We start from the raw sequence: 25,566 nt of genomic DNA, 5'->3' as shown, positions 1-25,566 counted from the left end.
CTGACTATATCTTTTCTATAAATGACACAATGGGAAGAAGTAAGAAATTCCTTCAGGAACAGTTAAGTGTAAAACAAGCTGGGATGCTCGTAATCTTTCCTTAAAAGTTGATTGGAACATAAGCTTACTGCCCAGTCCAGATGTCAGCCTAGGAACAGCTGGCACAGAGAGCCGATGTTTTGTTCAGAGGGGACCTCATCCTTTTTCTTCCCAAGGTCTCTTGGTCTAATTAAATTTCAGGGAGACAGAGCCTTGGCAGAAGGTTAAAGGAAGCAGCTAGACTGCAGTATTGGAGCTAGGCTCAAAACTAAATTGAGAAGTTTAACTGGGTGCGTCTCTGGTTTCAATGAAATACTTTTACAGTGTATGGTAGCAATGTCTGTTTCTAAGCCTTTGAAAACCATTTTTCTTTTTCCTTAATTGTAGTTCCCTGGTTGTTTTTATATTGTGAGCTACTTGTAGAAAACTACAGGAAACATAATTACAATACAAAGCTCCATTTCCCAAGCCTACCAAGATTATTTGAAGCCAAACTGGGTTTTAGGGTTTTGCTAACTATGAGTTCACAGCCATGAATTGCATCCTATGCCGTGCTGGTTGATTTACAGCCAGTGTGATGTGATTAAACAATAACCATGTTTCTCCACACCATCTAGCTGCTATAGGATTGAGAGAGGGGAGGGGTGGGCTGCATGACTCCACATTGCACAGCTTCCTCTGGGGAAAAAGAATGAGTATCTTTGTGTGACGCTTATAGAAAAATAGAAGCCTGTAGAAATATATACAAGTTTATTTAGGGAGGGGAAAGAAAAATAAATTACTTTGTTTTTCTGCTTATATTGCTGTTTCCTTGTAGCGCTATGTTAAATTGCTAATTACTACTTTTTGTATTCTACTTTTCCTGTAGAATCTGTGTATGGACTTTCAGGGCCAGCAGAAATAACTTGTTTTAGTATTATTAACACTCTGGGGAGGAAACTGGTACTTTAGTGTATTGCGAAATGCAAAGCGTTTGAAAAAGTAGTGATGGATGATGAGAACAAGAGTGAGAGTCGCTGCGTGTACTGCTGCAGCCCCATTTCAAGCCCACGGTGCAGACATTCAGTAGGACCCCGACAGCCTCTGCTCTAGAAGGCTTAGCAGAGAAGGTGAGCTCCAAACCCAGGGCAAAGCAGGTCCTACCCCTGCCCTCCCGACCTTTCCCATCATGAATCTAGAACAAATTCCCCCACCTGCCAAGTTTCAGGGAAGTCTGAAGAAAATAAGCAGGAAAGGCTTTCAGTGGCAGCTTTACTGTTACTTTCACACGATGAAACTCCTTTTAGGCTGTTCTTTAATTTGTATGTAGCTGAAATAGAATGATCGAGTATTTCTCACCTTTAAAGATCGGCTATTTTCATACTGCCTTCGCATTCGGTTTATCTCGAGGAATCACATCTTATGTGTTATTTGATGAGTACATTTGTGTATGGAAAAGCTAAATATTTATCTCACTTCTAACAATTATGTATCTCAGTCTTTTTTCTTTCTTCCCTCCTTTCCTTCCTTTCTCCTTTCCTTTCTTCCTTCTTTCCTATTTTGTAATTCATCTTGAAATTCTCATCTGTCTTCATGTAAATCAGTCTTCACAGAGCTGTAACAAAGACATTGGTGAGTAGCGGCTGAGAGCGGGATTAAGTTCTTCTCCGCTGGTTTCTTTTAGCCAGCCTTCCTTCCCAGGAAGCCTCTTAAGTCGATGGAAATGAAATGCCCTTGTTTCCTCGAGTGGAGCAGTTGGGGAAAGCGGAAGGAGGGAGGCACTCCCAGAGGGGACGGTGGCGCGCAGTGCGGGGTCCTGCAGAGCTGCTGGCTGCAGCTCCGTGCTGGATCGCGGAAGGACAAGTGGGTCGAGATCAGCATTTTCTTAGGAACAGAATCGAACCGAGTAGAATAGGGGTAGAATAGAATAGACCGTCTATAGAGTTCCTGGACGCTAAGGCTAAGTATTGCTTCATGAAACTCCAGTTTCGTTTTATGAACGCGTGTGTGTGCGGGAGGCGATGTGAACTGACTTTACTGTGGGTACGAAAAGCCCAAAGCCACCGCCCAGGAAGAACCGCGCTTGGCTGCGGCCCGGTAAGAAACATCCACGGCCGCATTAGAAAGAGGGTCGCACGCTCCCGCCGAGATAGAGGGGTCCCCGAGTCCTGGGACCTCGCGCCCCACACCCCGAGTCCCTTCCCCGCGGGGCTGGTGGCTTTGGGGAGGATGGGCGCTTGGCGCGGCCAGCCCTGCGGCAGGAGCTGAGCGGCGCAGGGACACGGGCAACTGGGAGGGGCGCCTGGTGATTTACTCACTTCCCTCCCAGCCGGAGAAGTGCAGTAATTCGAAACAGTTCTCATAGTAGCGTCCCTGACAACTTCATGTTAAAAAAAAAAAAAAAAAGCATTAAGAGCCCAAGGGACGCGTTGGGGGAGAAGAGGGGTGGAGGTAGCTGGGGATGGATCGCTGTCATGGTCCTCACGGGCCCGCACAGCACATTGATTTACGGCGCCGAGAGCCGCGACTGAACGCGCGCAGCAGGCACTGAAAGCGGGGAAACCCGGAGGCTTGTGCGCCCAGAGGGAGCGGAGGGAGTTCCCGGGGCTCGGGACCTGCTGCCCCCCACCACGACCCACGCCTGCTTCGTCTCCACCTCTTCTTCCCTAGGACTTTCTGCAGGGCGACTGCACCAAAGCGAAACAGAAGCTGAACTGGAAGCCCCGGGTCGCTTTCGATGTGAGTATCTCTTAGGGCGCACGCTGCCCGCTGCGGGGCCCCGGGCTGCAGGGCGGCAGCTGTCAGGGTTGGGCGCCTGAGATGCCCAAAGCCCAGAGGGCGGGTGCGGGAGAAGTGGGGGGAGCTGGAAGGACGACGCGGAGGCCTCTCTGGGGCTGACGCCCGGGGTGGGGTGTCACCAGGAGAGAGTGGCAGAAGCTCCTCCCTCACGCCCACCCCTGTGTTGCAGGAGCTGGTGAGGGAGATGGTGCACGCCGACGTGGAGCTCATGAGGACAAACCCCAATGCCTGAGCAGCGCCGCGGAGCCCGGCCCGCCCTCCGGCTACAATCCCCGTAGAGTCGCCGGTGCAGACGTGCTGTGGGGATGGGGAGGGGCGTGCCAATCTGCGGGGTCCCTGCGGCCCCTGCTGCCGCTGCGCTGTCCCTGCCGCAGGAGCGGGGCCGCCCCGCCGAGGTTTGTAGCAGCCGGGATGTGACCCTCCAGGGTTTGGGTCGCTTTGCTTTTGTCGAAGCCTCCTCTGAATGGCTTTGTGAAATCAAGATGTTTTAATCACATTCACTTTACTTGAAATTATGTTGTTAGACAACAAATTGTGGGGCCTTCAAATTGTTTTTCTCTTTTCATATTAAAAATGGTCTTTCTGTGAAGTAGCATTTCCAGGGTCGGTGTGGATGTTTTCTCCAAGTTATGAACACGGCGGTAAGGGTCCCCAAACAACCCCACAATCCAGGCCTTGCAATGAGATCGCTGTGGTCAGGCCTTGCCCTGTTTTGAGAAAGCTCTTGGTGGGAGGACTCCTGCAAGGCTAAGGGGGGCGGGGGTGCTCCGGGAGCCTCCTCCTTAGTCTTTGCCTGGGACATTTCTTTCCCCTCCTGGTGACAAGTCACTCTGGAAACCTAGTTCCTGCAGGAGGGAGGAATTCACACCCTGGCTGGTCTCTGCTGACTATAATTAGAACCCAAGGACTCTCACCATCTGAAAAGAAGTCTTGAGAAATAGAGGGGGGTCAGAAGAAGAAACTTGAAGGTAAGCAAATACTGCTGGAACATTCCATGGCAAAGCCACCAGGTTACCCAGAGGTCGCTGAGCCTGTGCCTTTCCTTGTGGTCTAGCATCTTTCACACAGAGCTTATTTCCAACCTCTTCTTATTACTACTAGGTCACTTTTTAAATCTAAGTTTAATGTATTCATTCAGCCATTTATGTTAAGGGCCTAACACATGCCAGACATTGTGCTATGCATTTGAACGACATCCGCGTTCATTTGAAGTTATAATAAAAAGGTTTAAGGCTCAGCCTCAGATCTCTGGATCTGGTTTCGTTGAGTGCATCATTTAGGTGGCCTGGGTAAGACCACAGGTGTGTGCTCCTGAGCTGTGTATGGTGTACAGCTACAGGTAGGCTGACGCACACATGTGCAGGACACCCACAGGCAGCAAGCAAGGATTCGTGTACAGGTGTATACCTCTACATGAAACACAGTATTTTGCCCTAGAACAAATTAGGTCAGGACACCACTTCTCCCCCTCACTCCCCTTCCAAGCAAAATAAAATAAAACTTTATAGCAAATGGAATTCCAGCCTTTGCACATGTGTGTGTGAGTGCGGGGAAACTATTTCTGAACGTCTTCACGGGCAGGTTTATGATCTGGGGGAGGACCGAGTCTCCAACGACTGGCGCAGGAGAGAGGGCTCTTTGTGTGGCTGCCCAGTCGCTGTGAAAGCATGCTGGCCAGGCGGCCTCGCCCTCAATGGAGCAGAACTGGGGGGCCTGAGCTAGCCCACCCGCTCCTCAGAAGCTGCCCCAGGACTCGCCTTCTCTGCACTCCCAGGCGGGATGCTGCTAATTGGAAACACATGGTTGCTGGGAGGCCGGGCCTCTGAGCCTGGGCGGGATACTGGGCACACACACAGATACATACTCACACATTGGCTCAAACACAAACATCCATGCACATCCATTCACAAGTGCACATACACTCCACAAACATGCCATCTCACAGTCACACATTCTCACAAACACTTGCAAACCCAACTCCCAAACCCACTGTCACACACATCCTCCAACAAATCTCACAAAGAGCCACATTCCTCTTAGCCTTGACCCTGATGGGCAGGCACCCTCGCTCTTCTGACCACCGGAACCTCCCTTCCCACACCCAGGAGAGACTATTCCAGGGGCCCTCAGGCTTGCCATGGCCCTGTTTAATTCAGTGTTGCTTGTTTGGACACCTAGAATCAGGAGAGATTCTAGGCAGGGGTTTATGCAACTCCAGTTGAGCCATGATGTTGAATACTACTTCTCCAAACGGATGGCAGCATCCATGTTTGAAGGAAACTAAAGTATTTTTGGTTGCAACCTTCTCACTGCTCCCGCACCCTGAGTAATGGAAGGAGCGGGAGTTCATTTGGTTTCCTGGTGTATGTGTTTAAAGGGAGAAAAGGAGAATAGATTTACTTCGGCATTTTTTATCTTTCTGTGCTATGAGAGAATTTCATTTGGACATCCTTCAAGACAATTCTTATTACAGGTTTCTTCTGTCTTAGATCTCAATTAAATTTCAGTAAACTTATTTTTTCCTGCTCTGCCAAACTTTGGCTGTTTGTTTCAAATGTTATAAAACATCTTCCACCTTGATATTTTTAAGGAAAAACTCAGAAAGTTAAACCTGCAGTTAAACTCACACACCATGGCAAAGCAGTCTTGCCCGAGTTTGTGCAGGAGGTGCGTGGAACCCGGGCCTCCCAGCGGCTGTCTGACCCGCAGGCCAGGCCCCATCGCGGGCTCTCTCTGCTGCCCTTTGTCTTTAAGGAATTACGAGCGAGCTAAACCCAGCATAATAAACCTGTCACACCTCTGCAGCTGTTTAGGGGCTCAGGCTCAGCCGTGCAGGCTGCGCGACCTTAAGGGAGTGCTAAAGGGCGTGGGCCGCTGGTGCTGCGCGCAAGATGGCTCCTTCGGAAGGCCGGGTCCGCTTGGCCTCGGGCGCTGGCGAGGAGCGGGTCGGCGCTAGCAAACCCTACATGCATGGCTTTGGGTTCTTTTTCGCCCCTTTCAGTAGCCTTCGCCTACACCAACCACCACGAACCTCGTGGAACCTCTGGCAGCCAGTTGGAGGGCTCCTGGCAGATGCAAGGAGTGTTATTATAACACTAATGTGTTAGAGCTTGGAGCAGGCAACACTTTAAACATTCACTTGAAAATAACCTTAAACGTATTGTTTACAAGTAACTTTTTTAACACCCCTCCCCCTAAGTCTCAAAGCACCCTACGCACTTTATTTGGATTTGGGAGTGCCTACCGGGTGAATTCTGTTTTAAGGTGCAGCCCACACACGTCCACGTATTTTCTACAACCTGCAGCCTTGACTGGTACGCGGGTGGCATGGAGGGGTGGTGGCAGCGCCCATCTAGGTTTTACAAAATCAGTGTCCCTGTGTGTGCGTGGACGTGCCTTACAAAGAGATCTTCACGTCCGTACATGCCACCCGCACCCTCCAAAAATTGTGGATTGTCATCACGGGGGTCGCTAATACTTTTAACAAGTAGCAGCGACAATGGGGGACAAAACGGTGCTAGGAACTGGTCCACCGTCCACGGTGTCCCCTGAGAACACCCGGGGTCTGGGCCTGATCTCCAGGAGTTGCAGGAGGCGCCCCCGCCCCGTGCCAAGCAGGCCCAAGGCCCGAGGCCTCCCCACTCACACCCCCGGTGCCCGGAACACGTCTTGAGGGGCCGTGCTGTCGGGGTTATTACTCGCGACTGGACCTCGGGCCGTGTTGCTATCCTCGGCCCCCGAGCTCGCCCAGGGGTGTCTGCACGGCCCAGGCCTGAGCTGCGGGCTTCTCCTGTGGGGCGCGCTGGGAGTGAGCTCTATCCCCAAAGCCCATTTCAACGTCCCAGGTATGACTACGACGGCAGGGGCAGGCCACCCACCCTCACCCCCTTCCCGGGCTAGAGCGCCTTTACTGAGAGCCGACGACCGGGGCCTGACCCCAAGCCCCACCGCCGACTCTCGGCTCCCGCCCTTCCTCCACGGTCAGGGGTCACACACAGCGGACGCCCCGTTCTCAGCTGCCCCTTTGATCTCTGAATTTGGGAGCCAGCGTGTCCGCTTGGGCGTGCACTGCCACGGGCACTGGGACCCCTTTGCTGCTGCGGGGAGGAGCCCCGACGGCAGGTGGTAAGACCTAGCTTGCCCGCGTCCGCGCTCCTCAGTTCCTGCGACCCGGGGCGAGGCTCTCAGCCCCTGGGCTTCCCCGCTCCGGTTTTGAGGGAGGGGCCGGGCCTTTGGGCCTGCAGACCCGCCACCGCGCGTGCGCATGCGCCGGCCGCAAGCCCCTGGGTGCAAGCCTGGGCGGCTCCGGCCCGCGCACTTGTCCAGGCGCTGCGGCTTAGCGCGCCCCAACCTCCAGCTCGGGCGGAGAGCTGGGGCGGCACTGAAGCACCGTGTTCATCAAAGTAATCGTCTCGCCGTCAGCAGCCCTGGCCTCGCAAATGCTCCAGTGCGCTCAGGCGCACGCAGAGACCGGCGCGGCAGCCTCCGGGCCAACGGCACGCGAGCAAAGCTGGTTGGCGAACTGGGACACGCAATAGAAGTTGGGGCTGCACCGACTCCCGCCGCTTCGGGGGAGGCATGGGCCCGGGCAGGCCTAGGAGGAAGCTGCACAGCCCGAGGCCCGGGCGGGAGTGGCGGGCCGCGGGCAAGGGAATGTATATTTGGAAGGGGTCAGGACCTCGGCTGGAGTCTGGCTTTTTATGGCGAGGAAGCCGACTGGGAAGGGCCTTCTGGCGAGGCTTTCCTGTTGTGCCACTTTTCCCCGGCAGCGCCGGGCGCGGGGAACGCGGGGCTGCACCGGGGCGGGGGAGGGGGCTTTACCCGGCGGCTCCGAAGACTCGACTCGGGTCGGGCCGGGCGGGTGGGCCCGCCCAGGAGCCAGCTGGCAAATGCAGCGGACTGTCACGTTATTCCACTGTCACCAAACACTTACTGTAAATCACTGTCCTGCGCCTCCGGGAGAATCCGTCGAACCTGAGAGGGGGGAGGGGGGGGATGGGGGTGGGCGCGCAGGAAGCCCCACAGGCACCAGGGACTGGTGACCCAGGACATCAGCCCCTCGAGTTCTCTCTGGGAATTTCTAGTACCCAGACTGTCCCTGACTGTGGGAACCACGGTGGGCGTCTTCCTTCTAAGCTCTCCCTGGGACACCGGGCGCGCCCCCCTCGCCCCTGCGTTAGCGCGCATTCCTCCACGCGACGATCTGCACAGCCACTGTGAGGCCCGGCCTTGGCCGCGTGTGTCGTTTGCGAGTGATAATAATAAAAATCATTGGCATCGCAAGGAAGCCCCTGGCCCCGGCTCCCCAGCCGCTGCTGTCCTGAGTGTCCCGGCTGCGGCAAGACCCCGCGGCCGGGCCCGACCCACGAGTGAACACCGGGCTGCGGACCCAGCCGGGCCTCCAGGACTGGCGCGGGGCTCCGGGGACAGGCCTCGCAGGACCCTTCTGCGCACCGTCTGGGACGCCGATTTTGCCAACTTGGAGGACAATTTTTGTTTTCACTCTACCAGCAGATTTTTAAAAATCCAGTCGCCGCTGAAACGTGCTTCCCACCCGTCCGGTTTGTTTGTAGCCTTTAACGAGCCCCGGCACAGCCTCCGGGACCAATGACGTGCTTTTATACTGAAGGAAATGTGGAGGCCTCAAGAGTTAATGGCGCTAAATGTGTTGGTTTTCCTGCTTTTTCCCCGGGGTAGGTAATGGGAGGGGGTATGTCTCTCTCTCCACTTCTTCCCTCCCCTCTCTTTCCATCTCCCTCTCCCCAATCTCGGGATCTAAGTCGTCCTCAAAGCTCTCCAAAACACTCCTTCCTTTCCCAACCTTGAGTGCATGGAACCACATAACCACCCCGCTGGAGCCCCTCCCTGGAGCCTCCTCCGCCTCTCTAGGCCCTGCCTGGGGTCCCACCACTTGGGTCAAGCCAGAGGCCTCACTGCCTGGTCCTGGCTCCCGCTCTGATGCTCACTTGCTGGGTTCACAAATTGCTCTCCCATGCCCACCCAAGTAGCACCAAGCTGTGTTGACTTAGGGGGCCAAGGAGCAGCCCACTGAGTCCCCTCAGTAGGAGCGGCCTGCAGTGGCAGCTGCAGGAGAGGGTGGACCCGTCAAGTCCTAATGACACCCATGGGGACCAGTGGGCTTGGAGGGGCCCACGGACAGGCCAGAGAGAGAAGATGCTCTTTGGAGAAAGGGAGACATCCTCTGGACCAGGAGGGGGCCAGGGAGAAGCCCCACTGAGGCTTGCCAGGTCACCCTCCCAACCCCAGGCAGGGAGATTCTGAGCTGGGAACAATTCCAAGCCCTCCCCAAGGACCACACAGACCCAGCCTCTTCTCTCTGGCTGTGTCTCCCTGTGTGAGCTCCAGCCTTCTCCAAGACAGGGCCAGGTCTACGTGCAAGGAAATTCCAGATCCTACTGCACTCCCATAATACGCTCAATATGCTGCAAATTTGAAATCAGTGAGGGAAAAAATCAAGTAAACAACCAAAAAAATAATATAAACCAGAGGGTTTCTTTGGGGCCAGGGTAAGATGGGAAAGGAGCACAACAAAGGTCTTAAATTGAGCTGTATGCTCTCCGCGTCGTACTTTGGTTTCCAATAAGGTGGATATGGTACGTTTTGCTCAATTTTCCACTCGTAATCACGTTGAGAAGGTTCGTGGAGAAGCTGCTTTCATTTTCCTGAATGGGTTTTGGAGCTGGAATTCATTTACTTAAGTATTGCTTCTTTCCCAGCCGACTAGGACCTGGAACCTGCCTGTCCGGCTGCAGTGTGGCCCCAAGTCTGTTGAGGCCTGGGCGCAAGCTCCGCATCAGGGCTGCATCCGGCCCATCCCCCGGATGGTGCAGTGGAGGGCAGGCATGCAGGCCCCTGAGCTGGGCTGGGAGTGGGGACATCCCAGAGAAACTTCGGGGCGCCACAGCCTTCTGTGGGGGCAGGAAGGGAGAAAGATGGGGAAAAGTGACAGAGACGAAGAGACAGACACAAAGACGCACAGAGCCTAATGGTTATGGTGCATTCCCACCGAAAAGGGGGAGATGGGATAAAAGAGGGTGGGAAATCAAGGCCTCAGAAGTTTCAGACAAGAAGATAGAGCCCCAGCTGCAAAGGAAGACATTCGGTTAAGGTGGGAGGGAAAGCATCAGTAATAAAAGCTCTTTGCAGGGAAACTTTTGGCTTTGTTATAAATGGAAACAGGAGATTTCAGAAAGTGGGCTTTCTGAAGCTGGCATTTAGGGCCCCATGGCAAATCTCAGTGGGTTTCTCTTCCTGCCTAAGTGGACGTTGTCAGAATAAATTAAACTTCCCTGTCGGGAGCTCTCCTGAGCTCCCCCCTCAGATTGGTGGGGGGAAGACTGACACAGTCTCTTGGTCCCACACCCCAATCTCTCTGCTTGGCTGAAGAATGGCTGCCCGCACACAATCATATTCTGTCCTGCCTGGCCAGCTTTATGACTTGGCCACCATCAATCTTGCCCCTAACACGACATTTGTTTATGACGGGTGGGAAGGGGCTAATGGCTTCATGAACTGTCCATGAAATGCCTATAGTGGAGAAGGCCCTGCAATACCAGGCAGGCCCAAGGAGCAGGGGACTCAGAGCTAAGTAAGCTCTGAAGCAAATGGGGGCGGGGGGCCTCGCAAATGAGAGCCCCTCTCACAGAGCTCTCAGCGATGGGGCAGGAGTAGAGGGAAACTGTCACTCCAACTGGCCTTGCTTTGGGTGCCACTAACAGCCTCAGAGAACACGGGTGTGGGTGCCTGAGGCCTGATCAAGTATGGACACCTCTTGTCCCTCCTGGGCAATCTGTCCAGACAGCCTCCACCTGCACCATTAAGAACAAAACTAATGACAGTCCGCCTTAAAAACGGAGACCCTTCCTGCCCCAGGTCCTTTCCTCGCCTGTCAAAGTTAGGGAGAGCCCAATAGGACTATAAGGCACTCTTGTTTCCTGACCCTTGTTTCTGACCCGGCAGGAAACAGCCAGGAGCTTACAGGCCACCAGTACAATCGAGCCTTATTCCTTTGCAAGCATTGATTATTAATGACACAAATTTTGTGGAATAATAAATTGTAAAATGCATGCTTGTTTGCACTCAGTCTGGTGAAAAAGGTCTGCTAACTACATAACCCTGGAAAATTCAGCACTGGTTCTTCCCACACGTGCAACATGCCAAATGCAAGACTGCCTATGGCATGTGGCATGCTGGCATTTATGTAGTCATGGCATAAATTGCCATTAAAATAAACGTGCCCATTTCTACATAAAGGACAAAATACCTACTCTCCTAAAGCTTTTTACAGAGGCTATTTTAAAAATCAGCCAATCCCCCGCGCCATGGATCTGGACTGCTGTCACAGGCTAATTTCAAAATGTACTGGCTATTAGTTAAAATATCAAGGAGTTTTTCTTAGAATATTTCACAGGAAAATTATCCTTATTCCTAAAACAGTACAAACCAAACGTGCAAACCTCTAAGGAATAAGTAGTTCCACGTTAAATAAGGTTGGCAGAAGTTGGTTTTCTTGAATCGGATGTGAGAATGGAAAAGGTAATGTACTGATAGTAGCAGACATTACATAGATGTGGTTTTTAAAATCCGAATAATGAGCAGAACTTTTCTCCTTCCACTAACATAGCTTCTAAACTTGCACAGCAGCGAGTGCAGAAACGACTACGTCATGTATGTTTAACACAAACACCTTCTTAGACACATGTATGTTTCATGCCTAATTTTCAAACATTCGAATGGAAGAGGGTAAAGCAAGTTGCTAAGAAGCTTTGCTCACGCACGCCTATGAACACTCTCGACCTGTGGGCCAGGGGCTCCTCGCTGGCCGCAGAAACCAAAGCACCGCGCTTCGCCCCATACCCGCTTCCTCTCCTGCAGCTGGGACTGGAGCCCCGCAAGGAAGGACAGGGGCTGCTCTCGGCCCACTCCTCGGCAGGCCAGACTCAGAAGGGCCCCCAGCCGGGAGCGAGTCGACTCTTTCCCTCGCCCAGGTCACCCCAGCAGCTCGCTCCCGCCGCTGGGAACGGTGCAGAAAGCCCGCCGGGCTTTCCACTGCCGACCTGGGCCTAGGCCGGGGCTGACTGCGGCCGCCACCTCCTCCGGGCCGCAAAACCGAGACCCAAGGAGAGTGGAGAGTCGCAGGCACGTGGGCTCCGAACACGCTGAGCCTGCCGCTCGCCCGAGGGCTTCTGGCGTCCTTGAGGCCGAGCGACTCCCCGCACGGCCACTGCCAAGTGATTGGCGGCCTCTGCAAACCTCACACACCGCGCGAGGACGCAGCCCTGCCGGGGAGGCCGCCTGGGGCCGCCGCGCTGGCCCGGGCAGGTCTGGTGCGGCCAGGCCGAGGCGGGTGGGCCGGGGGCGGTCCTGCAAACGCGCAGCTCCGGGTCCCGCGCCTGGAGGCTGCGGGCCGGCGCGGGGCGAGCTGTCACCCGTGAGCAATGAAGTGCCTCTGACCTTTCCACCCCAGCTGCGCTCCTAAACACACGTGTGTCTTCACAACAAAGAAGGCCAGCGAGGAGGAAGTGAGAGCTCGGCGGGGCCCTGCAGCGCCAGGCGGAGACGCGGGGTGACCGGGCGAGGGAGCGGGCTCCTCCGAGCGTCGCGGCCGGAGTCCCGAGGGCGCTTCTCCCCTCTCGGCGCCCCCTGCCCGGTCCCCATCCCCGGCACTCCGCGCCTGCCGCCCTGCCTCAGCGGGGTCTTCCCGGCACCCCGACCCCGCCTGCGACGAGCCCAGTAAACTACCAGGGGTCTCCTTGAACTCTGTTTTCTCCAACGACTCATTTCAGGAGGAGGCCGCGGAGGCCGGGGCTAATCTGGGGAGGGAGGCAGCGGAGCGGGGTGTGGGGAGGAAGGAGCTCCAAACGCAAACAGAAGCCGGGCCCCGGGCCGCCGCGGGTAATTACAGCTAATTAGCTGGAGAGCGTTCCCGTCGCGAGCGGCGTCCAGGAGGCCGGCGTCGGGGCGGGCGCGCCTCGGAAAGGACTGGGCCTGCGAGAAACGCCCCAGCCGGAAAGCCAGGCGTGGGCCGCGCGCGTCTCCACCCGCCACCCCCTACTCCACAGAGTCCAACCAGACACGTCGAGAACGCTACCGTCTCCGGCGGCCGAGCTGCTCCGCCTGGGGCTGGGCCAGCCCGCCCGTGGGGACAGGGCCGTAAGTCACCTGCTGCAGCTCCCCTTCCGGGCCTCGACACCCCAGCTCCGGCCGCAGGCCCTTTGTCCGCAAATCCCGGCTCCTCGCTCGGCTCCCCAAAGTGGAGCAGTTAACACCAAACTCCTGGAGACCGGCGATGGGTCTTTACCGTCACCCCCTCCCCTTCCCCCGCCCCGAGAGAGGCTGTAACGCCAGGCAGCTGGAGGCAGCCCCGGGACCTAGCGCCGCGACGGCCCAGCGAGATGTAAACGGGGCCGTGAGGCCACCCCCAGCCGGCCTGCCCGGAGGAGACACCCGCGCCAGCGCCGCTGCGATCTTCCCGGCGATTAGGTGACGACCCTGGGGGAGGGGACCGAGCGAATCACAGGCCACGTAGAGCAGTTTTTGACTGAAATTAAAGTGTATTTATTTGCAGCAATCCTTTAACAATGATCAAATTTTGACAACAAGCAACAGCAATTACTGCTCAAGTGTTGCCTCTAGATAGGAGCGGCAGATAGCAGGAAACTGTATTATCTCCAAAACAAACTGCAAGGCCCACCCCCACCCCCGAACGTCTGTAATCAAATCGCCATCTCCCCAAAGTCTGATTGGCAGGGCAGATCACCCTAAGATAATGAATTTATTACATTTCCTGGGTTATTTACAAAAGGGGGGGGCCAATACGGATTGTCCCCTAGGTTTAACTGTAAATTAACAAGAAAAAATGGTTTAAAAAGAAACCACCCTAGACCAAAATGTTCTGCTCCTCTCGCCTTCCTTCTTGTTATTGCTTTAAATCTTTTTCAAAAATAATTGTTCTACAAGCATTATTTTCTAAAATAGTTTCCCAAAGATTAAATATCCCTTTCCAACTCGCAGTATATTTTTAAAAAAGCAATCCTTCTATGTAATACATGAAGGATTGTAAATGGGGGAGAATTATATACATACATTTAAAAACTGGTTTATTTTTCCTTTTATAAAGGACTGAAATTAATAGGAAAAAATCTATTCAGTATCTGGCTCACAGGGATGTATAATATGCATTGCAATTTTATATGGAATACACAAGCCAAATATTTATCTGTACACATCTGGCCGCACAGTCCCATCTCTCGGCACACAGCTATCACCGTGGTATGACCGCGGCCGATTCATGGGCTTAAAATTTCCGAATCATGGTCTGTCATTAGTGAGAAAATGTATTTGTTTATATGCCAACTCCAATCTGTTTAGAAAAATATCTTTTTACTAGCCTCAAAGCAAGCTGACTATATAGTACATTTTGCAGAAGATGCTGCAGGAAAATAAATCTAAACAAAAAGACTTTTAGTAAAATTTGACATGGACTAGTCGGAGGGTTTCTCCATTTTTCAGAGATTTAGGTGGAGAATAGGTAACTTCTAGTGTTTTATCTCTGAAATCTTTTTTCGTAATAATTAAAGCTCTATTAAAGTATCCAGACATATAGGTCTCATTCAAACTGAATGGTAATTTATTAATAAACAATGAATATGTTCAACAAAAAGAAAGAAAAGAGGATAGAATAAGATTAATACAGTTTCCCTTTTTATAATGAGAAAAAAAGCACAATTTTTAAGTTTCAGGAAATTTAACGTCAGGTTTTGGAAACACTTTCTGGCGTTTGGTCCACGACATCCAACTACAAATTAAAAATAAATTACTATGTTGCAATTTACATTTTAAAACAAGTCCATGAATAAAAAGAAAGCGACTTTCATAAACGGGGACTTTCCCCCTCCCTTCAACATAGGATAAAATAATATCTTACAGGTGAGAGGCAAGGAAGAAGGCAAGAGAGGGGAGACGGGAGGAGGGGAAGCAGGTCTCTGAAAAGCAAGAAGAAACTTACGTGTTATCTGGAGTAACACTGTCCTTTAATAAACCATGATTTTGCTGTCTCTGTACAAAACAGTTTACGGGTTTGTTTATTTAGACAAGGCAAAGTGGAGGTGGCTCTGAATTAATCTGTTAAGAAAACAGAGTCTTCTTCGTGCTGGTGCTGGTGAGCTGAATTTTTGAAGGGATATTCTGTTCGCTGGTGTGGTGAATATTCTCAGGGTTTTTTTTTTTTTAATTGGATTTTTTTTTTTAGTTTCGATTTTGCCTTGATGGGTTCCTTTAGCTTTTCCTGCTTTGGGGATCGGTTCAGTTCGGCTTTGAGGGGGTGTCAAAACTTGCTACAGTCGTAGACGAAAGCTCCGGACGTGCGGTACAGAGACTGGCTGGAAGGGAAGGCCATTTGACAGCTACTATTCCCGTTCACTGGAGAGTTGTTCAAGCCGATCCTCTGTGACTCGAACATCTCCCGCACCGAGTGGAAGTTCTGCTGCTGGCCCGGGTAGCCTGCGGCCGCCGCCGCCGCCGCCGCGCTCGCCAAGTGGCCCAGGTCTCCGCCCGCCTGGTTCAGGTACCACGAGGTGAGGCGGCCTGGGTGGGCCGCAGGGTGGTGGCCGGCCTCCTGGCCTCCCCCGCCGCCGCCGCCGCCGCCGCCGCCGCCGTGACTCAGGGACGACGAGCTGCTGCTGGTGACCGGAGGCAGAGAGTAGTCGGGCAGGGGGTCGTCCACGGCCGAGCCGCCCGCACCCCCGGGCGCGCCCTGCAAGTGGCCCCCGCGCTCGCCCGCCGCGTACAGGCTCATGGCCTGCAGGTTGCAGTGGTAGGTCCCGGCGCCGCCCGCGCCCCCCGCGCCGCCGCCGCCGCCGCCGCCCGAGCTGCCCGCGCTGGAGCTCTGGCTGCAGGGGGAGCTGTAGAGGGAGCTCTGGCCGGGCGAGTAGGCGCCCAGCGCCAGCGGGGGTGCGATCCCTGCGCGCGAGGACGCGGCCGCCGAGGCCAGAAGGCCGGAGCTGAGCTCCGCGGCCGCGCTCTGCGGCGACCCCCGCAGCGACGTCATGATGTTGTCCACGCTGAAGCCCTGGCTATGGTGCGGCGGCGGGGCGGAGGGCGCGGGCGGCGGCGCGGAATCCGCACCGTCCAGGCTGAGCGGCCGCGCCGACGGCAGGCTGCCCGGGGGACTGCTCCCGCTGGACAGGCTGCTGCTGCTGCTGTCGGGGCTCTCGATCTTGGGCACCGCGGCGGCGCTGCCGCTGCCCAGGGCGGAGGCCGGGGACAGGGGCTGGGGCGGCGAGGGGCACGTACCGTTCTCGGTCTTGATGTCCTGGATGCGCACGGGCGGCGGCTGCGGGCCGGGCGCGTTGCCGTCGGCCTGCTCGGGCGGCGCGGGCGGGGGCTGGCGGCCGGGCGGGGGCGGCTCCTTGAGGTGCAGCCTGTCCTTCTCCTCCTTGTCCTTCACCGCGTCCTTCTTCTTGAAGCGCCGCCGCCGCCGCAAGAAGCTGCCGTTCTCGAACATGTTGTAGGAGTCCGGGTCCAGCGTCCAGTAGCTGCCCTTGCCGGGCTTCTTGTCGTCGCGCGGCACCTTGACGAAGCACTCGTTGAGCGAGAGGTTGTGGCGGATGCTGTTCTGCCAGCCCTGCTTGTTGTCCCGGTAGAAGGGGAAGCGGTCCATGATGAACTGGTAGATGCCGTTCAGGGTGATCTTCTTGTCCGGGGCGTTCTGAATGGCCATGGTGATGAGCGCGATGTAGCTATAGGGCGGCTTCACCATGTCCTTGGGCTGCGGCTGTGGCGTGTAGGGCCCGTAGGCGCGGGCCATGCCGCCCGGGTACTGCTCGGCGTGCGCAGGGTGCGAGTACACGCTCATGGGGGCCGGCATGGCGGTGTAGCCGCCCCCGGCCGCCGCGGCCGCCGCGCGGTAGTAGCTCTGCTCGCCGCCGAGGTAGGGCACCACTCCCAGGGAGTTGGGGCTGGACACGGAGTAGCGCGCCTGCATGGCCCCCGCTCGCCGCCGCCCCGCGCCGCCCGCCGCCCCCCACCCTCGCTCGGGCCGGGCCGCGCCGCGCCGGCCGCCGAGTCCGAGTCCGGGCCCGGCCGAGCTGGTGCCGGCCCGCTGCGCTGTGCGTCCGGCTGCGCTGCCGCCTCTCCCGGCGCTCGCTGGGGCTGGCGCCTCCGGCTACCTCGGGGCCCGCGCGGCCGCGAGGCGGGATCGCTGCGAGGGGAGAAGGCCGGGCCCGGCCGCGGCAGACCGCCTTGCAGGAACTCGCGGCGCAGCTTCCAGGCGCAAACCGGGGAAAGCAGACAAAAAGAAAGAACAAGCAGGCGCCCTTCTCGCCACACTGCCTGCGCCTTCCAGGAGACTCTGCCCTGAGCTGCCGAAGGCGGCCAAATAACCAGGGCGGGCGGGGGGGGAGGCCGCGCGCCGGCCGCCTGCCCGGGCCCCGCGTCACCTTTTCTCGGTCTCTCGCGCGCCAGCCGCTTAAGGAAGCATTGGGAAAACTTCTGAACTTTTGAGCATCCGTCACCCAGGCGAGGACTTTTTTACGCAGTTACACTTTTTTCCGGGCAGCGGAGCCCCGCCCCGCCAGCGGCGGCAGCCAATGGGAGGTGAGAACCGCCTCTGAATGAGCCGGAGGCCGAGCCCTGCCGGCCCGCTCCCGGAGGCCGGAGGACCGCGGGGCTGACCACACGCGCGCCGGGCGCCCTGGACCGGGCCCCGGCCCTGCGCCCGCGCCGGCGACCGGCCCGCCGTCGGTTCGCCCCCCGCAGTCCACCTGCCTGCCGCCGGCGCCCGGCAGACCTCCCACCCCGGGCCCTCCGGACCCACGCCCGCTGTTCGCGCAGACTTCCTGGGTACTCCCGGGCCCCGTGCAGACCCTTCCTCCGTCCACGGCTCCCCAGTGGCCCTGGCGTCTCCGCCCCGCCTCGTGCTGGCTCGCTCTCATTCCTTCGCCAGCCCCGCCGACGCCAGCGCTGGGGTTGCCCCGGCCTCTCCTCCCCGCCGCCTCTCCTCTCCCGCAGCCCCTTCCCTCCCTTCTCCAACGCCAGTCTCACTCGGGTCACTGACGTCTCCGGCTTTTCTCCACTTGGAGGTTCTCCTGTCCTGAACTCGGCTACAAAAGACATGATTTTGAGGGCTCAGTCACAGCCAGGCCCTGTTCGCGGTGGGGAAGAAGGTTCGTCGCCCATCTGGCCCCCCTCCATGACCCCTCCCCAGTCGAAATTAAGGCAAGGGGTGCGGGGCCCTGCTGGGAGTTTCCGACGGCCGTTCACCCGCGAAGGGTGAGCCTGCCCGGCTGCGGGCCGCCCTGCTTCTCGCCCCCCTCCCCGGGGGGCCGGCCCTTGGCGGCCTGAGGGTGCGGGCGGCAAGGGCTGCCGGAGCCCAGCTGCTTCCCCGCGCTCCCCTGCTCGCCCACGAGGGTCCCACCGGCTCGCCGCGCCGCCTCCCCCTCTGATCCCGTCAGGCGCGTTTCGGCTGAGATGAGGGGTCAGGCTGCGGGCTCGGTGACATTAGCAGGTGTGATGACAAGAAGCAAATAAATATGTCTAAGAGCTTAACGCTTCCCCGGGCCAGTCTCCATCTCCACATGCGCGGGGCTGCCGGCTCGCAGAGATAACGGGTGTGTCTGGGGGAATGTGCAGGATCGCACCTAGAGGGCGGTTCAAGGATTCTGGGGGGATACGCACAGAAGGGCCCCCGCTCGTTGTGCACACGCCTGAGATTTGCCGTCGCTGGGTGGTTGGAATGGGACAGGAAGAAGAGCAATGAGGGAAAGAAACGAAGGAGCAGGGAAGAGCCAGGCCTCCCTCCCCCGGCACGGCGATTCTGCATTTTAGCGATTTGAGGAGAGACCCTCCCGGAGGCTGAATCCCAAGTCGTTCACTAGAAGCTGGGGGAAGTGGCGAGTTCAGGAGACTGCGAAGAGGCGTGCGTGACGCATTTAACAGCTCCGCTGCCCCTGATTTCCGACCATGTATTAACTCCAAGGACATGTTCGGGACCCCTTTGGTCTCCCCGGTTCGAATCCCGGCTTCCTCACGTTGGCAGGAAAATTCAAATTGCAGCTTCGGTTGTTACATGTGAAGGACGCTGGCGTGTAGCAGGCGCATCTCCGTGTCACCTGAACATTTAAAAATTACTGTTTCATAATGGACATTGACATCTAAGGAAAGAGGACCTGCCACTTCTAGAACTAGCCTTTGGAGGAGGGAGGGTTGCCCCGAGGTTGCTGTGAATCCCGGGGCAGCTGCCTCCTGGCCTGCTGTGCGCCGGGGTCTGGAGACTGCTTTTCCAGGTGGTTTGCGGGCCAAGTCACTGGTGGGTTGGAGAAGCACCAACAGGAGGCTCAGTACTTGCTGGGTGCCAAGGACACTAGACAGGGGCGAGGGTGGTGGTGAAGCCCCACGACTTGAACACTTAATTCGTGTTCAGCCCCCAGCCCGGCACCCTGAAGGTCTTATCAGCCCCCCGGTCGAGGCTTTAAGGAGTGCTCTGGCTTCAGCCTGGAGGAGAGTTCAGTGGTCTCCCTGAACACCTCAGCGAGTGGTGAATTCGGTCTTTAAGCTGCCTTTAACACTGCTAGCGGTGCGCGGAGATGAACGCAGCGATTACGGATGCTTTGTTTTCCGAATGCGGGAAACGCCTTCGGCCCCGAGTTTTGCAACAGGCAATTGTGCCCCGCTGCCCCCTCCCCCACCAGCCCGTCGCCTCCTGCTCTTCTCTGCCTCCTCCCTCCATCGGCCCAGTGAAGTGTAAACAGCTTGTTATGTAAATTGCAAATCGAACTGCAGCGGTGTTCTCAGCTCTCCGTTTTGGGTATAAAAGTTGCCGTTATGAAATTAGTATCTGGCATGCGAAAAAAAATGGAGGGATGTAGTTTTATCAAGATCAACTTTCCACTGGTTTAGCTCTGGATATTCGCCAGGAAAAGATATTTGCATTTGGGTTTTATAAACTTACTCGGAAGCAAGCCTCCAGTAAGCGGCTTGATTGTATTTCAAGCACTTTTCTTATTTCATTTTTGTTGTTAGTGGTGTTCTTTGAACATTAAGACGCAGGCGTGAAGTCTTTTGGGGAACAGGTTAAAGTTTTTATTTTCAGGTTACAGTTTTTGATGCCCCTTTCTGCTACTCCACGGGGTACTTCAGTCATCCTCTTCCGCACATCTCTTGACTCATTTGGCAGAAGAGCCCCCACAGGAACCCTTCGGCTTCTTTTCTGACACCTCACGTACTTGCAGCCTGAAGGCCCCGCAGGCGACAGCGGTAATGGAGGTTTGGTGGAACCCTCCCTGGGCCAACACTCCGCCCCTCCCCAGCAGGCCAAGCAATAATTCCCAGGGCCCACCGAGGGGTGCTTAGCTCGGAGGAGGGGGAGTGACGTCACAGCGATGTTCAAAACAAGGCCTCCCCTGGCCCCACCATAGAAAAGCACCAGGAAGGGGAATGTGGCGAGCACTTCAGGAAATGCTCGGATTGGGGACCAGGTGACACTGTAGGAATGTGTGTGCTGGGGGATGGGATGGTGTCCTAAATATGGGTCACCAGGAGCCAGAAGGAGCTCTCTTTCTTTTTCTTTTTCAAGTAAAGCAGAGGGAGTGGAGATTGGGATGGGGGCAGTCCAGAAAAATCACTCCCTAGGGGTGTGAGTTTAGCTCGTGTTGTGCGGATTGTCCCCGTCACAGCCCAGTCACCTCTGTGGTGTGCCTAGACGCCCTCTCCCTTACCTCCCCGCTTTCTGGCGTCTCCATCCCCTGGGCTCTGGGTTCAGCCCTGAAAGCCGACCTGTGGGCTGCAGTGGGGAGGCGAGGGCAGGTAGAAACCAGCTTCGGGGGGGCTCCACCTGGCCCAGGAGCTGGGGACAGCAGAAAAGGCAGGCTTAGGGCATGAGGGAAGGCGCTTCTCCTGCTCCAGTGGGGCAGTGATTCCTGGGGGCTCTGCACACACAGGAGGGAGGCTGCAAGTCCACAGCTGCTTTAGCATCTTTCCCTTTGCTGGGGGAGACAAAGTGGAAGATTAAGGCAATTAACCCCAGAGGGCCACTAGAAAACTGCCCACTAGGCTGCCATCACAGACCACTGGAGCAAGGTCCGCTTGGGGGTGGCTTTGAGCTATTTAGATTACTTAGATAATTGTCTTAGTTCTCCATTCGGCCTCCTTTGCTTAGACCAGAAGCCCAGGGGTAGGGAAGGATATCCTTGTATCAATGCCCGGCATTCGTTTTCAAACCACCAGGCCGGCAGGCAACGTTAGTCATCGGTGCGACTTTTCAGCGGAGGAAGGAGTGGGGACCGAACATCTGAGTGGCCGCGACCTTGGGCAGATACTCCTTAGCTGGGGGATTTTCAAGTAGAGGGTTTGTTAGCACAGTCCCTCCAATTCAGCCCCCTCCTTAGTAGAAAAATTTCTACAATCAACGAAAAGAGCGTTTGGTTTTCGATTGTTTTAAAGACAAAGTGATCCATATTGCCTGTCTACATGGTTGGATTAATCCGATAGTTGCCCTCCTAGGGGCAGACCTCCACGGGAAGTTTGTGTGACGGGATAATTTAATGTCATCTCTTAACTCCCCTAGAGGGGCGGTTCCCCTAATTACTCACCCAGGAGAAAGCCAGCCAACACCTGCTCGTTCCCGCCTCGGGATGGCCCACCTGTCGCCCCTTTGCACGAAAGCCCCCGCCTCGAAGGGCGTTTCGGGGACTCAGAGCCGAGCTAAGCTGCAAGAGGGGACCATAGAGAATGCGGGAAGTGAATCTTTAACTTTGGTGCCCGGCTTCAAAAGACTTAGGGCTTCCTGTGTTCAGGCAGAGGTAAATGGAGATGCAAACTGTCGTCTTGTATTAACAATCCAGAATAAAAATAAAATTTGTAAAGGGATAGATGATCGGAAAGAACAAATGGTGCGTGTGTGCACGAACGAGCCCCAGTTTCTCTCCACCCAGGTCCCCAGCAGACTCAGAGCGGCCGCCGCACTCCACGGCCTGGGAGGACAGAGGCCCCGCAGCCTCCCAACCTCGGCTCATGTGGGGGGCGCGCCGCGCAGGGTGGGCGAGTTCCCAGGCTCTAGAGTCTACCGGAGCCAGGGTGCGAGGTGCGGGGTGCGGCGGGAGCCGGCCGTCGGAGGACTGCAGGGCGAAAGCGCCTTCCTGGGGCTGGAGCGGAAGGCGTGTGCCCCCGCACGGACGCGCCTTGGCTATGGGTGTCGGAAGAAAGGCTTTGCTCCGTGAGACAGACCCACAGACAGTTCCGGAGCCGCCGGCGTGGTGAGGTGGGCTGCAACCTTGCAGGTGGCTGGCTGTTCCCGGGTCTCCGGCCCCGCGCCGCAGCGGACCCAGGCGCCGGGGCTGCAGCCAGCCTTCCTTCCGAGGGCTACCTTCGCGGAACCCTGCGCCCTGGGACCTTCCTTCCGACGTCCCTCACCCCGGCCGGGGAGTGGCACCACGCGGAGGCACCGCCGGGCCTGCTGCGGGTAAGACGCGGTCGGCCCCCAGCTCTGAACCTTCTAGGCAGCAGCCCCGGGGGCCTGGGTCGGGGCCGGTGTTTGCACCTCTCAGGACAGGGACAAGGCAGACACCTGGCTCGGTGCAGCTGGCCTCCCCTGAGGACCTGAGGGCCGACGCCTCCGGGAACTGCTGGTCCTCGCGAGTGGGTCGGCGCCTGGAAGCGTGCACTGGTGACCTTCCCAGGCCGCCCTCCACAGGCTTCCCGCCGCTTCCCCGCGAGCATAAGCAGAAAAAGGGACGATGTGGAAGCCCGGGGGCCACTTGGCCGACCCAGGCTGGGGCTCTCAGGCTGGGGGACCAGACCCCGGCAGGTCCCGCGCCTCGGGAACGCGGGGCCCGGCAGCCGTCCTGGGCGCCCGCACCGGGCACTGCGCGTGCTACGAGCGCCCCCTGCCGTCGGAGGCGTTGTCTCCGCGGCGCCTCTGCCCGCGCCGGGCTCCAAGGGCCGGCTCAGCCTGTCCCGCCACAGCGTCCCCGGGGAACCGGTCTCTAGAGGAGGAGGCTTGGGGAAGATCACGCCGCCGGCGTAGGACCCCGCAGGGCCTGGCACCTGGTTTTCTAGGCTGCAACTCTCATCCCTCAGGGTTCAGGCGGGAATAGCCCCATCGGGGAGACCATCTCAGACTTCCAGGCACAGACCACGGACGCTTTTGTTCCTGGAGAGGAGGGAGGTGACCTGAGACTGGGGCTTTCAGCCACCACTACGCATTCCTTCCAGGCGGCCCTTTTAATTGATGTACACGTTACAGAAAAAGCAAGGCCGCTCCATCAAGTGAATTACATTGTGGGAGATGCCAAGGAATGTATTTACTGGCAGCCAGGTTTCCCAATAAAAGTTGCAAATAAAGACTGCTGGTTTCCAGGAAAATGTACTTCTGTTTTTTAAACACTCCTTAGTCTTAATTACCAAAAACTGAGCCTCCAAAGAACCGGTTTCGAGAACAGGACCAGTGAGTGGCGGTGCTGGCGAGGTCTCACACCCCCACGTGCAATTACACACCCTGAAGTCACCTATGGGAACAAGGACCATGCACACCCATGGCTTTGCCCACAGAGAGGCTTGCCCGTATTTACATACGCAGCAGACACAGACACAGGCTAAACGTTGGCACACAGAGAGGTATGCGTTCGGATTAGCGCTGTTTAGTTTGGAAGTGAAGAAATAAGAAAAGACAAACTGTAGCAAATAGGCGAATTTCCACAGAAATAAATGCATGCGAGGAAAGGAGGCACTTGCTCTGTAGTGTTTAGTTATGGTTGCCCTGATAGTTCTTTTTAGTCCAACTGGGTTGACTATAAATGAAGGCAGCAGAGAAATGCAGAATTTACATTTACTAAAGGTCCGCTTTGGCTTGGGGTCACAAGGACCCCAGTGGGAATTAGAAAATCTCCCCACTCACTAGATGTGAGTTAGGGGATGTGGGGGGAATTACAAAACCCCCCACAAAAAAAGGGGTTTGGGGCAGAGTGTGCACGCTAATGAGAGGCAAATTTATTCCATGTTTCTCCAATCTTAAACACAGACACTAATAACCACAATTATAAAGACTGGTAGGATGCACAGAACACTTAGTATGCGGTCATCCTGCTGTGTGCTTTAAATACTCCTTTCACTTAATCCTCACAAGGACGCTGATATGGATATTATGATCTACATCGTATACATGAGGAAACTGAGCTTAAAGGAAAGAAAGAGCTTTCCCAAGATTACACAGTCCTCGCAATTGCTCTCTGCACAGGCTCACTGGATCTAAGACGCCATTTATGATAAGGTACAGTGCTTATGAGCCACTAAGAGGGGAAAAAACTAAATTATTAAATATCATCAGTGGTAAATCTCATCTCTGTTTCAGTTCCTAAAATGTAAAAAAAAAATGTGCATTTCAGATCAATGATACATTTACTAATCCGTGTAATCAACAAACACATAGAAAGGCCTGCTCCCTGTTTGGCTTTCTTGTAGCAGCTGGGTGTATAACAGAACACCCTTTGCAGACATCCACGAAGCTAAATACTAATTATTATGGGAAGGATGTTTACCCACAGCAACCCTTGAATCTATTATATATGTGTACACATACTGACTTGCACTGGTCTGGTTTATCTGCACACTTCTATACTCTTCTAGAGATGCTCACAGCAGTGCCATGAGGAGAAACTGGTATAAGTGCATGCACAGAAAAATGGTATATATTTGGACACAGACATTCTGTATAAACGAATAAAGGACCTACTGGTGAACGCATTTTTCTCTCCTCCTGGATGCTATCTGGTGGCTCCTCTCCTGCTTTTCCCTTCATTTAGTTTCCCCAAGGAAGATTCTCCAGAAAACACAGCAAATAAAGCAGAGAGGCTCTTTTCTGCCCCTGCCTCAATGGTGGGCCCGCTCTTACCCACAGCTCCAGACAGATGGGCAGGCAGGCCGGCAGGCCAGGAGCCTCAGGACACTGAGGAAGCAGGAGCACTTCCTCTCGGACCCATGGCAGATGTCAGCCAGAGGACGCTGGAGGAGGGATGGGCAGCAGGAGGTGGGTTTCAGGTTGTAGCTCACCTCCAGGACACCATGCCGGGGCTGTCCAGAAGTCACCAAAGTCAAGCCCTTGGAATCATAGAGAGGGAAACTGAGGCTCTCAGAAGAGAGGAGGGCTTCTACCCAGGACTTGCAGTATACCGCGGCCTTGCCCCAGCAAAGGCCCAGGCACCTCCGCCTTCAGTCCCACCAAGGCCTAGCGACTAACGCAGCTGTTGTCTTTGGCCAGGTGGGCCTTGAGGGTCAGAGTTGGGGTAGGAGCAGGGAAAAGGAGAGAGTGGGTGGCAGGGAAGATGAATGAAGGGCGGAGGCTGGCAGGGGCTTTTTCCTTCTCCAGGAATTCCTCCCTTGCCCAACACGAGCTTGGCTTGGTCTGGACGATTGACCCAAAGGCCACCCTTGGGGGGGCGAAGAGAACCCAGGACGCAGAGCCACAGGAGGCCCAAGACCTCGGGCTCCGGAGGTGTTTGGCCACCAAAGGGTGCGCGGGGCAGCAGGGGCTCTACTTTCCCGGGGTCCGGCCCGCCACAGGGGTGCCCAGGCGCTTCTCTGTGCCCTCTTCCCTGGAAGAGACGGGGAAGCCCAGTCCTGGTGGAGTGGGGCACGGGGCACCGCGGCCCAGACTCCCCGGGGAGCGCCCGGCTCTGCCGGCCGCGGCGACAGTCTGGGGCGGCCCTGCTTCTCCTCAAGACCAGCCGATGGGTCGGG

At 56.1% G+C, this 25,566-nt stretch overlaps 2 protein-coding genes across 3 annotated transcripts in view; one reads left to right on the top strand and one right to left on the bottom strand.

The window, feature by feature from the left end:
• The window catches only part of GMDS (GDP-mannose 4,6-dehydratase), a 693,428-nt gene that overhangs the window by 628,142 nt on the left and 39,720 nt on the right, over positions 1 to 25,566 (top strand). Inside the window, exons 10-11 of one of the 2 annotated variants that reach the window (XM_032141459.2) lie at positions 2,689 to 2,757; positions 2,987 to 3,412. The exons of the other annotated variant lie outside the window; for it this stretch is intronic. Coding sequence (XP_031997350.1) covers positions 2,689 to 2,757; positions 2,987 to 3,049 — 132 coding nt within the window. The 3' untranslated portion in view covers positions 3,050 to 3,412. Of the gene's footprint in view, positions 1 to 2,688; positions 2,758 to 2,986; positions 3,413 to 25,566 lie in introns of those variants that run through there. 2 annotated transcript variants of the gene reach the window in all.
• FOXC1 (forkhead box C1) lies at positions 13,372 to 17,399 on the bottom strand. Its single transcript, XM_032141458.2, has one exon. It carries the CDS (start codon positions 16,820 to 16,822, stop codon positions 15,164 to 15,166), a length of 1,659 nt encoding a protein of 552 aa, XP_031997349.1. The 5' UTR covers positions 16,823 to 17,399; the 3' UTR covers positions 13,372 to 15,163.

The sequence above is a fragment of the Hylobates moloch genome, unplaced genomic scaffold, assembly GCF_009828535.3.
Source record: "Hylobates moloch isolate HMO894 unplaced genomic scaffold, HMol_V3 SCAFFOLD_20, whole genome shotgun sequence".
Classification (NCBI taxonomy): Eukaryota; Metazoa; Chordata; class Mammalia; order Primates; family Hylobatidae; genus Hylobates; species Hylobates moloch.
The sequence above is the reverse complement of the archived record's forward strand: the minus strand, read 5'-3'. Positions and strand labels throughout refer to the sequence as shown.